Source organism: Dermochelys coriacea, chromosome 4 (assembly GCF_009764565.3).
Source record: "Dermochelys coriacea isolate rDerCor1 chromosome 4, rDerCor1.pri.v4, whole genome shotgun sequence".
NCBI lineage: Eukaryota > Metazoa > Chordata > Testudines > Dermochelyidae > Dermochelys > Dermochelys coriacea.
The window spans coordinates 98,125,749-98,146,306 of record NC_050071.1 but is presented as its reverse complement, the minus strand read 5'-3'; the positions used below and the strand labels follow the sequence as shown (position 1 = coordinate 98,146,306).

Below are 20,558 nucleotides of genomic sequence, written 5' to 3'. Positions count from 1 at the left end.
CATCTCCCAGGAGCACCCATTATTACTACTACTAAACTGAATACTGTTTAAATGTTTTGTTTATAATTCAGAACTGCAAAAATAATGAGAAAATATATACTTCACCTGCTTTCCTGTACTCCTTTAACAAAACATCTAAACAAAAGCTGTTTTTAAAATAAAGCACATTGCTGCAAAAATTGAATACTTTACTACCAACACACTTTTTGGCTTTTAGTTAGGTGTATAATTTAGTCTTTACTTTTTACTGTCAGAATGGAAACCAGAATTTCTCCTGTCCATTTTAATTAACTTGTTTTTGCACACCTGTTACAACCACAGACAAAATAAGCAATACTCTTCTGCAAAATTAGTATAAAGGGCATTAAAATAATCTTAATTTGCCTTTGTAACACATGCCAAGCATCTACATTGGAGATATTATGATTGCAAAGAAAATGATCTATGATTAATAAATAGTCAGTTGTTTGTAATCAGAATATTAAAAATGCCTTTGTAATGCAATTAGATTTCACAGAGATTAAGAGTAACATTGCTACACAACAGCATTTGAATTCTTTGATTTCATTTCTTGAAGTCTAATTGCTTCTAAAGGTTAAATTTGCAGCACCTAATTGAAATAATAAACAAACTGCAAAATTTTACTAATATTAGCAATACCCCATTAAAGGAAAAATGCAGACACCTTGAATAGTAGCTTAAATACTACTTTTTTTTTTTTTAGCACACATAAATTAAAGTTTGTTTCCAATCTGTATGTGGTACATTACTTACGGTCTAGAAAGAGAAAGTTGTTTTCACAAAGTCTTATTATAATGTAGGTAGCGAATATAGCCCTATTCATTTTCAGAGTGCATGTAGATACATGTATTCCTTGGAAAACTTAAAATTTTAGCCAAGCTGCAAACTGCAAATGTATCTTTTTTATCTACATCCATGTTTTATATGTATATAGTTATACAGGTGACTGAGGATGCCCTGAGCACTTTATTTTTTAGCCAGAATAATTCCTATAAACAAATTTATAAATTCTGAATAATAATGCTAGGATTAAAATAACTAAATTCACAACTTCAGCCAAAAGATCTTTTTAGAATCTGTAACAAAACGGAGAAAAATTTATTCACATAAAAGTCACTTGATATTATAACCAAAACATGACCCTTGACATGCTTGGTGACATGCTCAATTCTTACAATCAATACTAATAGGAAATGCCTATCAAAACTACATTTTGTAAAAGCTTTTAAAGTTTACGTTAAAGTTTAAGTAAGAGTTATATAGACCAACATTTTCCTAAACAAAAAAGGCAGAGAAAAATCACAGTTTGATCTGAATCACTTTATATTATTAATTTTAATAATATTTTTAGTTTAGTTTAGTTTAGTAACAGCAAAGAACTATACTTGCTTTAGCCTCTCTATTAAATGTTTCCTAGTGAAACAGCAAAAGTGATAATGTAGGCCTTAGGATGTTAATTCTGACTATTGTAATGCTAACTATGAATGAAGCAACAACTGGCGCCTACTATTCAGTCCATCCAGCCTTTAGCTTTACAAATGAACAACATGAATTGAGAAAAAAAGTTTTTCTGCGTCATATTTGAAAGCCTGTCAGATTTTTTTTTCTTTTGCAGAGTTAATCCAAACCTAAAAGATTTAAAGCCGACATTCGCATTAAAGACAGAGGGCCTCTTTGTATTTTTTGGATGAAGAGGGAAAAAATAAAATCCCACAGAGGTATTTCCTTCCTTTCTGTACAAGAAAGCTCCCCCCTCTGTATAAACCATTTTTGTCTCTAACTTTTCACATCTCTCTACACATAGGCAGGTCATCTGGGAAATGGCAAACCAATCCTTTTCAGACAATGGCACTAACAGGAGCAGCCTGTTCTGGGGATGGACTCTGGCTGCCTCTGTTCGTGGTTCACAAATTGTTCCTAATGTGTGAGATTAGTGGTCAATGCCAAGTTTTTTTCCTCTTTAGGCCTTGTGAAACCAAATAGAATCTGCCACAAAAGTGGCTCCCAGGGGAATTCAAAAATAATCCAAAGTAAGAGTTAGAAAGCCTAGTAAATTGTAGGACTAACAGGTCCCAGGGGGAAAACAAATAATTGCTGTCTAAGTAGCATGGATACGCTGCAAATGTTGACTCTCAAAATTAAGACTTTCTAAAATAAATTAAGATAGCTCATAAATGTAGCTTTAGCAGAATTTTTCCTGATGCTGTTTGAGTTTGTTTAAAGAAAAAAAATTCCTGAAGATTGTTACCATATCACTTTTAATTCACTAGAATATTAAAAGCCTTGCCTGCAGAACTTTTTAAAAGCACTGAAGGATAATGTACTATCAGAAAATTACATATCAAGTTGAAATGATTAGATAACAATATTCACTCTCTCTTTACTATTTATGAAACATTACAGATACATTCAGACAAATCATTTTTAAGGATGAGGATATCAGAAAAGCGAGGCAACAAAGTTGGAAAGAGCAATAAAACCATTCTGTGGAAAGGTTTATAAAACCTTTTCAGTTTATCTAATCTAGCTATCATCACTGTAGTACTGGTATGTGAATGCCTCCCAGTATTTAAGGATAGAAATAACAGTTTCTCCCTCTTTCTTCTTTCTCATCTACAGAGAATAACTTAACTTATAGTTGGATTTTGTGTGTGTGTGTGTGTGCGCATGCACACACTAGTTAAAGAACTGAGGCAAAGCTAAGCCGAAGATGAGTTTTGGATTTAGTTCTCAATGCAGTGAGGTTAGAGGTCATTTTTATCTTTTCTGGTAGTTAGTTCCATAGCCCTTTCTTTATATTTACAGCTTAGAAAACAGAGCTCCCACTAAGAAACCATATTAAATGTATACAACCTTCTCCCCCCGCAAACCTGGTGGTACACAATACTAAGCAGAGGCCAACAATAAGGTGAGGAGAGCATCAGGAATGAAGTATCAGGCAATCTGTCAGCAAGTGGAGAAGGAAGCAGTAAAAAACCACTGCTATCTGAAAAATCCTGTGAAAAAATTCCTGTGAAATGAATAAGAATTTGTCCAAGTAAGGACTGAATAAAACTGAAGGATTTGTCCACGATTAATTAATATTAATAATATCTGATATTGTCAGCACTTATTATTTTTAAAACTGTATTTTGCAGGATTATTTATAGATAGGTACATAAACATAACTATGATTAGAAACACAGCTGTATGTGTCCTCTCCCCCTGGCCCAATTATACAATGAGTTTTATTTTCAGTTGAGTATCATTTTCAGATAAACATACAGATTCAAAAAGGTATATGAGTTGAGTAAGATTTGGTGCACAAATAGTGCAGGGTCTCATTTGATAGTTGTTCCTTCAAACCTTGTTCTTCTTCAAGTGATTGTCTATATGTGCTCTATGCACTTGAGATTGCAATGTTTTGGCCAGCAGTGTCCATTGGGCTGCACCTTCACCCTTCATGCTCTCAAGCCCGCCAACGAAAGGGCATAAGCAGGGCATGATGACCAACCAATCCTCAATTCTTTCTTAATGTCTATGGCTGTGAGATGGAGTCGATTTAGCTGTGTCCCTGTCGTTCGCAATTGCAATAGTTTCATTATAGGATAGTATAGGATAGCAGTGTAGACATTCCTTCCTGGAGCCCAGGCACTGAGACTTGGGGAGGATCACAGAGGCTGGGCACATCAACACTGCTATTTTTAGCCCTGAAGCATGAGTCCTGCGATACTGAATCAGTTGACCTGGGCTCTGAGACTTTCTGCCACTGGTTTTTTGAAGTACAGATGTACCCTATGAGACCTGTCTCAGACCCAGAGAGATGAGATACACTGGAGTTGGAGCAGTTCTCAGCAAAAAGTGCCCTCAGCATCCAGGGCTCTGAGGGTATGTCTACACTACAACTGGGGTGTAATTTCCAGTTTGGGTAGACATACTCACACTAACTTTGATCAAGCTAGCATACTAAAAAGAGCAGTGTAGAGTACCAGTGCGGGTGACAGCATGGTGGCTAGCCAATGCTGCAGCTATACTGTTTTTTTAGCAGTTAGACATTATATGCCAGCTGCACTGTAGATATCCCAGTGCTGTTCTCCTGCATCCTGCTGTTTTTGCCTCTTCCCAATCTGAAAGGGGCAGCTACCTGCACCACTTCTCTAAGAAGCATGAAAGAGGACCCCCTGTTAAATGTACTTCTTAAAGAAAGAGAGAGAGAGACAGGTCTCCTCTTTCTGTTGTTTTTAAAAAGAGCAGCTCCAGGCTGAGTCATTGTTGCTCTGGTAGCTGCGAGGACTCAAGGGTCAGATCTCTGATACCCATTGTTATCTCAGACTTGTATATGGCGATTAAGGTACTGCATCAGGGGCTTTCCGTGCTGGAGCTAGGCTGTTCTCAGTGGTGGCAGATGATAGAACAAGGAGCAACTGTCTCAAGTTGCAGTGGGGCAGATCTAGGTTGGATATTAGGAAAAACTATTTCACTAGGGTGGTGAAGCATTGGAATGGGTTACCTAGGGAGGTGGTGGAATCTCCATCCTTTGAGATATTTAAGGTCTGGCTTGACAAAGCCCTGGCTGGGATGATTTAGTTGGGGTCGATCCTGCTTTGAGCAGGGGGTTGGACTAGATGACCTCCTGAGGTCTCTTCCAACCCTAATCTTCTATGACTCTATGGTGGCCAGCAATTTACCTTGGTGCTGACATTCTTGGTACTGCCTATATCAGAACCGCTGGCTCTGGTACTGACCATACTGACTTTTATCTTAGTTTTGATGCCATTGGTACCAAGAATTACGGTACTGGCAGATTTGGCTATTTCAGCCCTTCCCAAATATACTTTACTGTCTTTATTTGTAACACTGATGGAGCCAGTACCACAGCCATTGGTACTGGGATGTCTTCGGTACTGACTAAAAAGCTCCCTGAGAGTCTAAACTTCAGACCTGAATGAGGGCTGCTCGTCCTTTACAAGAGGAAGATTTCAGAGTAGCAGCCGTGTTAGTCTGTATTCGCAAAAAGAAAAGGAGTACTTGTGGCACCTTAGAGATTCTATTATTTATCTGTCTCAGATATCAGTGCGCATGATTCATATCCTTATTCTCCTAGGGCACCCCCTCCATGACTCATATTTTTCCAGTAGACTCCACAGTTAGGGGTCACCGTAATCTAAGGGTGTTTCGGGAAGGACCCGCTGTCTAGTATCCCCTTCCTTGGTCACTCACTCAGTAACCATATGGACTTCATTCCTGGCCTTACTAGGCATTTTGGTGTGTTCATCACGCTACAAGGCATAACTTCTTTGCTGTATCAAGAGTAAGATCACCTTCTCCACAAGAGTTATCTAGAGATCATCCTCAACAACAACCATCTCACGTTCCTGCTACAGAGATTTCACCAGCACAAATTTCTGAGAAAGAGAAACTCTAGCACCAACCTGCTGAAATCATAACTGCTCACAAATTATCTTTGTCACCTGATGAAGATGTGGTGCCATCCTCTACATCACCTGATGACTAGTAGGCATTTCAGGATCTCCTTTGCAAAATGATGGAGGTGTTGGAGATCCCAACAGAGTCTAGGGAAATGCCCACAAATTGCTGGACATCTTACATTCTTCTCTTCCTGAAAAACTTGTTAGGTCAGTCAATGAGGGCCTTCTGGAACTGGCTCAATTATAGCTAACTCCAGCCTCCATACTTACAACTACAAAATGATGGACAGGAGACACAAAGTTCCCTCTGTGGGTTTTGAATATTTTTATTCCCATCTTGCACCAGGTTCCTTGGTTGTCATAGCAGCTCAGGCGAGAACAAGACACAAAACATTCAAATCTACTCCTAAGGAGAAGGAGCCAAAGCATCTGGATCTTTTCGTTAGGAAGAGTTATTCATCTGCTATTTACAACTTTGAATACCTAACTACCAAGTTCTAGATATGACTGTTTTAATTGACACAGAGTATCAGACTTCTTGGATAAGACCCTGTCCAATTACAGGGAGGAGTTAAAATAATTGATTGCAGAGGCTCAACTAACAGGAAGGACCTACCTGTTGGCTGCTACTGATGCATCATACTCTGCATCTAGATCAGTGATACTAAGACTGAGGCTTGCAAGTCGCAAGTGGCTCTTTAATTTGTCTCCTGCAGCTCTTTGCAGCACGATATTAAAACACTGGGTGATTTAGTTATTAACCAATCAGGATGCTTTTACTATATTATTAACCAATTGTAGTTGATAAAATAATAATACTTGGTCAGTCATTTTGCTGTGAAAATTATCTACCTATCTATACACACACACACAAAATATTTCCCCTGTAATACTGTTTAAATATGAATATATGGTATTACACTGAATGAAACAATGAATTCACACTACTGTGGCTTTTTTGGGTAATGTTGATCACTAATTTGGCTCCTGAACCAGTGCAGTCTGAGTATCACTGATCTAGATCAATGGCTACAGCAGTCACCATGCATTATGTTGCCTTCCTTCAATCTTCAGGGATATCCATGGATGTCCAAAATACCATTACACCTTTTTGACCTGAGCAGCTAGTCAAAGTTCAGGGCCCTGAAGGTGTTCCAGTTGGAAGTAGAAATTGACAATGGAGTCTGGACATTTCTTTGATGCAATCTTATTTATTTAAAAAGTATGTACAAAGTCCAGTTCTCTGATCACAGGAGGAACCAAAACATGATATAGGTTCTTTGCTTACAGTCCTATGCCTCTTTAGCAGCCCCAGCCCTAGAATTCCTTTCCCTAGCTTCTTCTAAGGTCATACACCATGATTGTTCAGGCTACTCTCTGTCTATCCTCCCTCTCTTTGGCAGACTCCCACACCTACCTGATCAAACAACACACTGTGGAACCCTTTGCCACATAGTGTTAATGTGTGGGCAGACCCTACGATGCCGTGTTTTAGGCGGATCTTCTTAACTGTCTCTCATAGCTCTCTTACATGAAGGATGTACTCATACCCATCAGTTTAAATGAGGTTCAACCTATTCCATAACATAGGTGAACCCGCTCATAATGATACTATTGAAGACCTTCCCTTTGAGAGTAGCCTGTCTTAGTGCAAAAACTGATTAGGTGTTACACATAAACTCTGGAGCAACATTATTTTTCTTTGGCATTTATACTCATCAGCCTGAGAGGAAACAATCCAGACACTAGTTGCAGTCAAGACAGTTTTCTTCGTACTATCAGCCTTAACAAAGGCCACCTGATCTTCCCAGAAAGAGGAAGAAATTTCCCAGAAGGATCTTCTTCCATGGTAAACACTGCCACACAAACCCCTACAATCTTCAAAGCAGTCAGTTTGATGCTCAGTTTGAGAGCTGTCCAACCAACCTCAGAGTATCCGTATCATTTCCCTGCCCATTTTAGGGATGATTTAGGGCACAGTAATTACTCCGGTGGTTCATGTCCACACTACCATCCTTCTGTCGGTGGTACGCGTCCTCACCAGGAGCACTTTCACCAACTTAAGAGGCAGTGTGGGAGGCTGAGAGCCTGGGCTTTCAGCTTCACATTCAGCTCCCCACCCGGAGCCAGGCTGCACCAGGGGCTCTCAGCTCCCCACTATGGACATGCATCCGATGAAGTGGGTATTCACCCACGAAAGCTTATGCTCCGATATGTCTGTTAATCTATAAGGTGCCACAGGACTCTTGGCCGCTTTTACAGCTGTGAGCTCTGTGGCTGTGCGCAGCCACTGGGCTCCTCCTGGGGAGCAAGCAGTCTCCAGGTAGTTGCTGGGCTGCACACTGGGCTCCCTGCAGGGAGCCTGGCAGCTGTCCTGAGGCTCCCAGCTCCCTGTGGGAAGCCCTGCGGTTGTCCTGAGGCTCCTGGCTTCCTGCGGGAAGCCTGATAGCTGCACCAAAGCTCCTGGCTCCCTGTTGGGAACCACCCAGATTCTGGGTGTGGAGCTCCCCACCAAAAGCCTGGCTGCGGCAGGGAGTGGGAGCTGGGAGCCTACGGGCAATATCAGGGCTCCCCGCAGGGAGCCTCAGTGCAGCAGGCTGGCTGCCAGCAGGGAGGGTGCAGCCCGGCTGGGAGTGGGGAGCCAAGGCAGTAGCTGGACTGGGAGCGGGGAGGCTCTGAGCAGGGTGGGCGCAGCCCAACTGGTAACGGGGAGCCATGGGGGCACACAGCTGCCCCAGTGACATCTTCCATTATACTTTCTAGGCTATTACTTTTTCACCTGTATGCCTACAATATGTTAAATAAAATTGTGATCTACACCATCTGTTGAAAAACAAATTCATCCAGACCATTAACATTTTTAATTTAGCTGGCTTATGCTGTTTTTGCTTTGTTAGTTATGTACTACAAGACATTCCACATCATGCTACATATTGTAACGGTCACACAGCATATTTTGCATTTTGTATCTAATTTAAAAAATATTTGAAGGTAAAGAAAGATATCCATTTCTCTGGTTTCTTCGAACCCAAAGAGTTTAATAGGAAATCACTAGTCTGCACATTTTTGGGTTTGCAGATGTTCTCAAAACCTGATGTACTGCAATAAATTATGTATATCTTTCTCTTTTTCCAGCAATATTTAGGAAAAATACTGTGAAGTTATTTCCTAAAACTACAGTGTTGTAAGTATGACTTTTATTTAGCCTATGTTCCTGAAGAGAGAGATTTGAATAATGTCCCTAGATATTTTTAAAAATGTTAGGGACAGTAGAAATATCAACCAACGGCCTCTTTTATTAGTCTGAATGTTGTGCTTTGCTCTATTAGATAAAAATCTGAGACTGCAAGTAAGTTCTTCCCTGGAGGGTACTTGTTTAAGTACTTTAACCTTTGATAAACATCTACATTTTTTCTTTTCTCAAGAAGTTTAATTTTATTATTTATAGAATAATAATTAAAAGATGAATATGAAATATTTTAACAGTGCAATTCCATATGTAAGATAATTTATTATGTTGGATAATACAGACTGAAGCAATATTTCAGAAACTAATACTGTTAATATAGTATAATAATACCTTTCCTACAGGGTGCAGCTAAAATGTCCAACAAAGAGTTTTATTGTTTTTCACAGGGATTCTACAAACCTCAATCAAATGATCTGAAATTCTGTAAAACACATGCTTGTTCCTTAACTTCAATTTCCTTCAGTAGTTTTATAGATCCCTTAGGCCAGATGGAGCAGAAACAGATGGTGTTCTGGAGAATTTTACAGTGCACGTCTACAGTACCACAATAAATTTAACAGTTCTGCAGATACAGAGCTTTTGTTATTAATTTCGATACAAACTGTTTCTTGTTGCAGTAAGTTTTATATTTTTAATCTGGTTTACTAATCACAGTGGCAAAAATAGAAAAGCTCAATCCTCACTTTAAAAATACATAAGCACCCAACAGCATCATTCAGACATTTATGAAAGGCAGGTAGCATAAGTTTATACAGTGCAGTACTTTCCCTGGAGCGTGCCTTGCCTCATAAATTGTTTTACTGGTGTGAACATATACAAGTCAGGTTTTTTAAAAATGTCTCCTTCTCTTAAATCACATCCATGTTTGTTTGAGGAGAGGAGACAACTATACCAGCTAACTATATCACAGCAAGATTTTCCTATTAATCATTTTTTAAGTCAAGCTGATGTCTTCTTTAGTGCTCCACTAAACAAAATGAAGGATTATCTGCATGAGATCTGCAGAACTCTTCAGTTATAAAATATCTATCTCCTATCACATTTACACTCTACTGAAACATGAACAACCAATAACTACTTTGATTAGAATTATGTATGTTATAGGAAACTTTAAATGTAGATGTTTATTTTAACATAACTAGATTAATTACAGAAATATACCACAAATAAGTGACCACAAGATCAGTTATTTTTCCCCAATAGCTATAACATGGAATATAGAAAAACACAAATAGCATTTCATCTGGTAGTACACTGTATTGTAGATTAAAAATGCTTTTCACCTGACACTGTTATAATGTAGTTTTATGACTTTCAGAGAGTCTGGCAAAGGAAAAATGTTTGTACAAAATCATCTGGTAAAGGAAAAATCATTCTACAAAATAAATAAAATGCCACAACAGATATGAAGAGTTATGGACTTTACTTTTAGACGTTTAAGCAAGCTAGATTTGCTATATATGGTTATAAAATTAGAAAATAGTATAGTTTTAAAATATAATGCAAGCACTCGTTCCTGTTCCCTTTGTTAACATTACCAGGCTTCTGTATATATTTTATAATACTGGATACAGGTTGGTAGAAAGTCTAAAAGAGTAGTAAAGTATGCGGGATACAAATATGACCCAGCAGTTAGCCTGAATTATGAACCCTATGTAGAAGGAACCAGACTCAAAGAGAAAAACAGGGGAAATTACTTACTTGTAATTCTGATTATCTGAAGATATCATTCCAACAGAATTTTTACTCTTGAATCTGAGTTCCTCAGTGTAAGGTCGTGTCTCCACAGATACGGGAATCAAAATAACTACATTGGTTTTATTCATGCCTTTATTTATTTGGTGCAAGTCTGTTTATGGACACTCTTATTTTGGACAAAGAATGCCATACTGTAATATAATTTAAGTCAGTCAAAATAGATTTATAAAGGTATGTGATAAAAATATTCTTGCAGTAGGCTGCGGTGAGCCTTGTGAACCTTGACCTGGTTTACTAGTTTTAGACCAGGCAGGTCTCTGCAATATGAAATTCAACCAGACAGCTACATAGTCGTTTTACTAACAGCATTGTCAAGTGAACTGATGTCAGAAGAAACAAAAAGTTTGGTGGACTTTCTAAGGGCTTTAGTGTGCTCCAAGCAGAACCTTGACATTTTAACATCAAGTGTATGGAGAAGGGTTTCACTGGAATGGGTGTGCAAAGGTGACAAGAATGTTAAAAAGACAGACCCATTAAAGTGAAAAACAGTCACTATATTGGAGAGGAAACTCTGATGAGCCTGGAGCACCACACTATCTTTGTAAAATCTGGGTCAAGCACTAGAGCTTTAAACTTGCTTGTAGAAGTTGCTGCCACCAGGAAAAAACGTTGTGTAAGAAACTTAAGCTTAAAGAAACTGAGTGGTTCAATAGAAGTTTTCATCATCTTTTCCACGACCACATTAATATACCATGACATAGGAAGCTTTTTGATGCAGGTATTTAAGAGTGCCAAGTGCCAAATTAACCTGATGACCAGGTGCTCACTTGTCTACCTTCTACTAGTAGACAATAGAACACAATAGCTACCATATATACTGGATGGAATTAGTCCGTAAGTTAGCATCAGACAGTGTGTGAAGGTAGTCAAGCAGTTTTGTGCAGCACTTGGCCCTGACTGCATCAACCACAAATCTTTTCCAACTGGAATTGTAAATTCTTTGGATGGATGGCTTCCGTGATTCCAGGAGGACTTGAGTCACTTGCATAGCAACAACAGTCCTACATATCTCTACCTTGTCAAGAGCTAAGTTGTCAGGGACAGAGTGCCTAGGCTTGGATGCAGCAATGTTTCCTGGTTCTGAGTGATGATCCAAGGCAGACTCTCAGTATCTTATGAAGTCCATCAAAGTTGGGATGTCATGCCTCCAGATGGTAAGAAGTTCATAGGAGATTTTTATGGTGATGGGAATTATGCCTATGGTGGGATACAGATAATGGATGATAGATACTGGAAATGGAGACAGGAAAGTTTTGCTAAAAAGGATGTCCAGGGTATTCTGGGTGCAATGAGTGGGAGCTAGCATGGAGCAGTGGGTGAGATTCTGGGTGGCCAGTGGGTGTGGAAGGAAGTAAAGGAATAGGGAGGCAGTGAATGGTGGAAAGGGGGTAGGGGAATACGCATGTTGGCAATGAGTGGGAGTAGGGGAAAGGAGGGAATGGTCAAAAAGGGAGCCGGGAGGGGTGGGGGGGCAGTAAATGGAGATAACTGATCTGAATAGGGTTAGAGAAGGAGTGGGTGTGTGGATATTGCCATAAGTAAACAAGCTGCTGGAAGCTGCATGAGGTGAGCTGAATGTGGAGCTCTGGAAGGAACAAGTCAGAGTTCCATGCAAATGGGAGAGGGAGGAGGTTATGGTTCCTGGGGGTGGGGGGGGGAAGATAAGAGAGCAATTGGTGGGTTGGAGTTGCAAGTAGAAGAGAAGGTCGGGAGAGGAGATGCTGGTGGCTCTGCAAGAGTTGTAGTGACTGAGTGCTCAAGACAGTGTTGCTGGGAGGCAGACAGCAGCAATGCCTTGAGAAGCTGCTGGTTCAGACAGCTGATAGGGAGGCTGTGGGAAGCCAGCTCTTCCAACGCTTCCTCATAATAACAGACCTTTTTCTCCTACCCACATTCCATGCTTACCTATGCTTCTGGAGTCAGCAAGGTCAAGATGAAGGTTTGGGGGAAGCATGTATACTGTCTACAATTAAAAAAGTTGCAAATTATGAGAGATTACAAGAATTAGGAATCTAAAAAGTATCTCTCTTTTCTTTTCTTTTTCCTTTTTTAGGTGGGACAAGTGAAAATCCCAGGATATGTCTGGTTTCTCTGTAGTGGTGTCAAAAAGATCATCTCCCTAATAAATGTAACCACAAGTGACTACAAAGCATTGTGTTTCCTTTCTGATAATTTATAAAAACACAATGTTGTCAGGCAAAATTTCAGGAAAATGATCTGTAAAGCAAATTGTCTAGTGTGGAAGTATTCATTCAGTACTTATGGGCAACAAATACAGTGAAGCCCATTGAAAGGTTTATTGTTACTGCAGTTAACCATTATACTGTGTAATACAGATCACATTACACAGACTGGAAAGTTACTGTGAGGTCACAGGAAATTTTGAATTGTATTCCTCATTTTCTCTCATACATTTTATGTCAAAGTTCCTTCATTTGAAATCACAAGGTTTTCTGCTACTTCTATAATCCCTCATGGTAGAAAAGAGATCTTATGACAATTTCCTATGAACATTTACTTACTTTACTTACTAGAATAGACTCAACTCTCAAGAGGTGGAAAATGAAATAGACTCAACTCTCAGAGGTGGAAAATGAAATTTAATGTGCTTATTCATAAAGGTTCAAAATAAAATAAAGCACATAAAGAATGCCAAAGATAAAGATGGTGAGGGCTTGAGGCAGGGGGAAGCAAAACCTTTTACCCACCAGTGTTGGCTATATCTAGCTGTTCCTCCTGTCACAATTTTACCTATACCAGGGGCTAAATTCCTTCTAAACTCTGTGGCTGCACAGCTGCCTATAAAGCACCGCACAGGGCTGTGGCAGGGAGAGATGCCTCTCACCAAGCCCCGAATCTGCCACGGTGCCCCTCCCCTGGCCCAGCCCTGGCCCGACCCTGCCATGGCAGGGTCAGGCATCCCTTCCCCGGCCCCAATTCAGCCCGGCCTGGATCTGCTGTGGCCAGGGGAGAAGCACCTATCTTGTGGCCCCCGCCCAGGACCTGCCATGGCCAGGGGAGAGGCATCTCTTCCCCAGCCTAGGTACTGCTGAGGGGAGAGAGAGCTTGGGGGGAGCCCCATTGCACCTGAAACCCCTCATCCCCAGCTCCACCCCAGAGCCTGCACCCCCAGCCAGAGCACCCCCCCACACTCCAACCTTCTGACCCAGCCCTGAGCCCCTCATCCCTGGCCCCATCCCAGATCCCTCATATCCCCATGCAGGATTCCCAGTTCTAGTGTGAGGCAGACAGAACAACTATAACTCTAAAGGTATTTTGTAAAGCTGCTTGAAAATTTAAAAATTCTAAATTTTTTGGTGAAAAATCAAGGAACAAATTTTTCACAATTCCCCATTCTATCCCTCCAATTTTCAACCAGGTCTAGTGTTTTAGTTCCTGGGAGAAGTGTCAGCAGGTAGGAGACAAAGCCTCCTCCTCTTCACATTGGTAGTCATATGCTACCTTGGTGTTAAACTGGCACCCTAAAAACCTTTTAGTAAGTCCCATATGACCATAACCAGTGAAAGAACTTTGGCTGAAGCTGCACCTCTTCAGGAGGATGAGAATGCAGATGTGAGAAGAATATTGACAGGATAATAGGCCCGTTAAAGTGGAAGTCTGTCATCACCTTGGAAACTAATTTTAGGATGAGTCTGCAGCACCACTTTCTCCTTGTAAAACTTGGTATTCAGTGAATCAGTTTGAAGCCAAATCACTCTACATACTGAAGTCTCTGCCACTAGAAAAATGACCTTCCATGTTCAATAAAACTTGAGCTCATAGGTACTCAGTCATTCAAAAGAAGTACTCATCAGCTTTGTAAGGAGTACAGCTGGTAAAACTCATTTAGAAATTCAAGATTTCTAAAAAAGAAGTGACCACTTTCATAAAAACTTTTGTGCAAATCACATCCTTATTTTTTGACTAGCTCAAGCCCCCATGCAAATCAGAGGACAAGAAACTGAGGAAACATTGATCTGCCTTTGACTAATTAATGAAATGGCTGCCAAATGTATGTTGATGGAGTTAATCTTTTATGTTTGACTCAGACAGGTGAAGAAAGTTGTCAAGCAGTATCTGTGCAGGCAAGCAAATGGACATACATGTTTGTTGCACCACACCACAATCTTGTCCACCAACTACAACTACAATATTTTTGTTAAATGGCTTATTCAAGGCCAAGAGGTCTCAAGCTACCTACTCTGATATATTGTGTCTACAGAATTCCACCCTGTCAGGAACCACTATGTCAATAAGGTGGTGTCCAGATTATGATGGAATGAAGGGCCTACAAAATTTACCCAAATTGTGAGCTCACCTGTAAAAAGTGAGTGTAAGTTCATAAAATGTCACAGTAACCTATAACAACAAATGTTGTTGGGAAATGGTACAGAAGTGAGACAGTCCAAACAAAAAAGCCTACTGATATAACTCAAGGACTGCGTTAAGATCATACTTGTCAAACAAGAGAACTGTGGAACTGAAAATCAGTGAATCAAAGTTGGTGTGTTGAAAAGTAGGTCTAACTGGTAGACAAAATAATGAGAGGACAGGCTATTCCACCCATCACTCCCATTTGGGGGTTCTTAAAAAAAGAGATGTTGTGAGAAAAATACAGATGAACAGAAGGAGGTGACTGTGACACTGGCTGACTGAAAGACAAGAGCAGGGGAAGGAATAAGCTTCACCATCATGGATGCCACCCTCACCATCTTCATTCTAACTCTGAAAGAAAGAAGAAAGATGTTCTGACCAGACAAGGCTAAGAGAGGGAATCAGATGATGTTACCATCTCCAGTGGCTCTGGATAAATCCTGAATACCATCTTGGATGCAAGACTTTTTAATACTCTCACCCTTTGTGTGTCCTTTTCTTTCCTCACTTTAAGTCTTCTCTTTCCTATCTGTCTCTCCTTTTTCCTTCTGTCTAATAAGGATATAATAACGCTTTGTTGGCCAAGACTGTATATTCTGCAATAATGCTGTAAGTCTGTGACCAAACAGAGGCCTCTAAATTGAAGGCACTAAATAGCCCAATGCCAATACAAGTTTGCCTGGTTTCTGAGTGGCTGATAAGACCAGGTGCTGTGCCTATATTTCTCCAGCAGCTGAAATTGCAAGTGAGAGTTAGCATCAGAGATAAAAACTGCATTTTCTATCTTTGCTTTCCTTTTCTCTTCCCCCTTTTGTGTGTGTTTATTTCCTTTTGTCTTCTAGCAAAAGGGATCAGACTTTAATAACAGCAACAACATCAGCTCCAGCCCATCTTAACTAACTTCTCTTTACCCCCAAAAGTATAGTTATTACCATCTAAGAGACTGTCAAGCTTGGCTTTTTTTCCTTCTAAAGACTCTGTCCAGCAAAAGGGAAAGGGACTAAGGAATTTTGTTGAAATGAAAGCCTTACTTAATACTTTAACATTTCAAATGCTTTAACTGTTTTTTCCTCCCCTACCCATCTTTAATAAAGGATTAAAATATTTTTAATTATGTGTTTTCCATAGCACTAAGTAGGCTGAGGGCTCTGTTTAATTTTTTAAAATTTTGGACAGTTTCAGACTCCTGTTAACACCTTTAACTCTTTGGATGCATCTAAATTAACACAACAGTGGCATGAGTTTGATCTGCGCCCACACTGTCAGCTGGATGGGACTGGCTTTGGCCATAGACAACAAGTTGAGAAATCAGAGAGATGACTTCCTAAAATGAAAACTTTACTTATGAGTAGTTCAGGAATCTAGCATTTAGCTGGTACAGATTTCCTAAGCTCTTAGAAAAGCAATGTGTGGATTTAGGAACACTGCAGATTTTCTAATGTAAATACAAACTGATTTTAATAACAAAATAATCACCTTATTAATCCCACACTAAACAAGCAAAGGAACCATTTTTCAACACAACAAATTAAATAAAATAATTATGAGTTTGTAGTCAAGCTGCTTTGGAATTATTATGAGCCAAAAAGTTTGAAACATTTTTAAGTAGGGAAAGCACGTCCGTTTTTGGAAACCTATCTCCAAAATGCTTCATCTGTCTCAACATTTTGTATCATCCAAAATTGTATCTCAACCTTTCCAGAAAATAGAAATTTTACCCTGGTATAGTGTGACCAGATGTCCCGATTTTATAGGGACAGTCCTCATATTGGGCTTTGTCTTATATAGGCACCTATTACCCACCCCTCTTTCTGTCCCCATTTTTCACACTTGCTCTCTGGTCACCCTACTCTGGCATAACACTGGATTTGTGGAATTAGTAGTGGAGATATTCAAAATGCACTGCTGTGTGATAAATTACACTTCCTTGGGCAAAAGCTCATGCTCATAGCAATACTAGCCTCTCCAAAGGAGACTGGACACAGAAAAAGCATGTTGCACTCTTTGCAGAGGAGTGAAATGGCACATGCTTTTTGTGCTCCCAGCCTACAACACCCCCTTGAGTTATTCTGTAAAATATGTGGCATTTAAACAATACATGATGATGTAATATGATAGTTTTAATGGCAGTTGTTTAAGATGATCTGCTTCATTATTTGTGAGCAATGGGACCCTCCTAAGATCATTCTGATAATATGTTTGTGGGACACCATTCCACCCTCTCTCTCTTTCTCTCTCTCTATGTATATATCACATAAAAATGTTAAAATAAGTTATTCAGGTGGCAAAGGTTTGGAAATGATTTAAGGTTGCCTATGCAACTGTAATTTGGCCTCCTTGTGTATACGCAGTCTTTAATTACATGATTATGTATTATTTTTCCCATAAGCTCCCTGCCTCATTCAGCGCACAAATTAACATCTTTCAACAAAGTTTTAAATAACTTTAATTTACCATGGTTTTTCTGTATTTAACTTCCTAAGCTTTTTTTAAAAAAGAAAAAAGGCAAACCAAATTCTGTTATGTGTTTGTAACAACTCCGCAATGTGCAACATCATCATCAAGATTTGAACCCAAAACCTTCAAGCACTGCAGCACAGATCTCTACATCACTTTGTCTAAATAACTAACTAGTAGAAGGGGAAAATTTGAGTATGGTTTGCAGGTTTGGACCAATACTAAATTCTTCAGCATACAATTGAAAGAGAAATACAAAATTCCTGTTAAAATGTTTGAAAAATGGAGTACAATAATACATTCTAAGGAAAAAAATAACAGACAGGAGAAAACTATGGGCATGAAAGTCAATGGATTCTGTGATTTAGGGTTTCTGCAATTTTTGGAGGGTTTAATAATTTCTGCAAAATTTAAGATTTTGTTAAAATATATGTCTGGTTTTCTTATGGTGCAAGAAAGATGTTATAATATTAACAAATGTACTTCTGCAGTTATATCCATATATGAAAAAAAAGTCCCCATCCAAATAATTCCAGTGCCCAAATTTTTAATTCACTAAGTTGCGTGAAACTTTCTCAATGAAAATTAAAACTTGCCATGGTACAGTAAAAGCTGCTTTATCTAGCACTTCACCAACCCAAAATCTCTATAAACCGTCATTTCTGATCTTCATTGAAAGTCCAGTTGGCGCTGGGCAGGCAGGGGACGCAGGAGTGGGTGCAGAGCGCAGGCTCTGGGAAGGAGTTTGGATGTGGTTGGGGGCTTGGGGCACAGGAGAAGGTGCGGGATCTGGGGGCCACTCACCTCGGGCGGCTCCCCGCAAGCGGTGACCTGCCCTGGCTGCTCTTACGTGGAGGTGCAGCAGGCAGCTCTGCGCACTGCCTCCACCCTCAGGCGCCACCCCCGCAGCTCTCATTGGCCATGGTTCCCGGCCAATGGAAGCTGCACAGCCAGTGCTCGGGGCTGTTGGGGCAGTGTGCAGAGCCGCCTGCCGTGCCTCCACCTAGGAGCAGCAGGACAGGTCGCTGCTTGCCAGGAGTAGCCCGAGGTGAGCATCCCCTGGATTCAGCATCCCAAGCCCCAATTCCCTGCCTCAGGCTCTTGCCCGCACCCGAACTCCCTCCCAGAGCCTGCACCCCACACCCACTTCCATGCCCCAACTCCCAGCCCTGCATCCGCTCCTGAACCCAAACGCCCTCCCTCTTAGTTAATCGGCATTTTTCACTTACCTGCACCCCCCCAAACCCCCAATACGCTGTGGCAGTGTTAAAAAATCCTCTCAAATGTTGGGGAAAATCCTCACAATTTTCTTCTGTCCCTGCAGCAAACTGAGTATTTCAACAACATTTTATGCAGAAATTTGGAGATTAGTTAAAAGACACACTTACCTCCCCGGACATGTCAGGTGCCATAGGAATGACAGGCCACAAGGATGAGTAGACTCCAAAAACACTATCCAAAGCGCAATGCTTCCCATATTGCTATATGGCTAAACTGAAAAACAGAACAATCAAAACATGTTTAACATTTATTCAGTGCCTACAATGAGTTCAGTGCTATACAGAACACCATAAGAAAGATGGTCTTTTTCCTTGGAAATTTACAGTGCAATTCTGACAAGTGAGATTTTCAAAAGTGCCCAGCATTGACCCAACTCTGTGCCTGCTAAGCAAATGGTAAATCTACTACTGCCCTTTAGATGGAGCAAAATAATACTTAATTTCAAAAGTAAATTAAAAAAATTCCCATACAGCTTAGTGATTACATCCAACTTGTGCCTTATTGCATAACCATGTGATATTATTTTAATCTTTGTCCTAAGTCCCTCTTCTTCATTGCTTTTCATTTGTTTTTGACCCACAATATTTTGTCATTTCAGAGTATTATCTATATAAGATCTTTGAGGCATGCACTGTATCTTTACTTGATACTGTAAAGTGCCTAGCATAATTTGGGTGATAAATGAAATAATTATTAGTGGCAATTAATAATAGTAATAAGGAAATGTAATCTATCACATATTTCTATAGTGTACTTGAGAGCACGAATAATAAGCATTTTCTTACCATGGTCCAATATGAAGTCTCTAATCCAGCTTTTAAACACACTGTTATCACCACAAACTATTAAAAAAGGAGAGAAATCTGTTATTTTCTTTAATAAGTCTGATACACAGGAATTCAAAATAAAAAGACCCACAAAGGGCTTATGTTTAACATTTAATGTAATGCACATGAAAAAATCACATGCATTATTATACAGTTTATGACCCATTAAAATAGCAATCATGCATACGGTATCTTAAAACTTATAAAACATGACTTTCATTCCTTTTTATTATTACTATTTCATTCATAAAAACATGAAATAATGAATGAATGAACGATTAAAATTATTCAGGACTATGCTCCCACGCAGCAAGTGGAAGAAATGGAACATTTCTTAGAAGAGTTGGAGGAGGCAATGGAGAAAAGATCCATCTTCACAATCATACAAGGGCTTCAATGTAATAGTAGGTGGAAAGGAGTGTGAGAATGAAAAGTACATGGGAAAATTCGGTAAAGGTGTAAGAAATGATTGTGTAGCATGTTTGGTTGCATTTGCATCCACTAATGAATATATTTCAAAAAGAACAAATGTTGGTAGTGATGGAACAAAAGCCCATATGGAGTCATACTGAATCAGATTGGTTATGTATTGTCAGATACCAGAAGAATCTTCAACGATGTAGCAACAATAGGAAAACTAATTATTTGCACAAGCTCAGACCATTGTATGTTGTGCTCAAAACTATGTGTTGACAATGCCTATGAAGACTGAGTCAAGAAAAGCTAGAAACTAAAGCGAAAATGGCACTTAAACGAAGAGGCATTTGCATAGGAAGTGAGTGAAATGGACCTCGAGTACAAGGTCAACAAGGACATCAATGAGAAAGACAAAGAGTTTATCTTTCAGATAATCTCAGCAGCTAAGAAAGCAAAGGTATTCAAAATGCTGGGATGCAAGCAAAGGATCAACGAGGAAACTGTGAATCAGATGGCGAGGAGGGCACGCATGAAATTAGAAAGAAAAATGGGTGAAGAATACAGAACGCTCTGCAAAGAAATTCATGTGAAGATCAGAGAAGACTACGAAGACTTCAGAAAGAAGAAATTGAGAATGGAGGCTGAAAAGTACGAGAGTCTGAAGAAGGCTGAAACAAGTTATCTCGGCAGCTCTGAAAGATGAAAATGGTGAAAGGACATTGGAAAGGAGCAAGATGAATGAAATATGTACAAAATTCTACAATG

At 39.7% G+C, this 20,558-nt stretch overlaps 1 protein-coding gene across 1 annotated transcript in view; it reads right to left on the bottom strand.

The window, feature by feature from the left end:
* The window catches only part of ATP8A1 (ATPase phospholipid transporting 8A1), a 262,923-nt gene that overhangs the window by 20,642 nt on the left and 221,723 nt on the right, over window positions 1-20,558 (bottom strand). Inside the window, 4 exon segments of the mRNA XM_038400205.2 lie at window positions 18,657-18,718; window positions 18,721-18,741; window positions 18,744-18,762; window positions 19,335-19,391. Of these exon segments, the coding sequence (XP_038256133.1) occupies window positions 18,657-18,718; window positions 18,721-18,741; window positions 18,744-18,762; window positions 19,335-19,391 (159 nt within the window).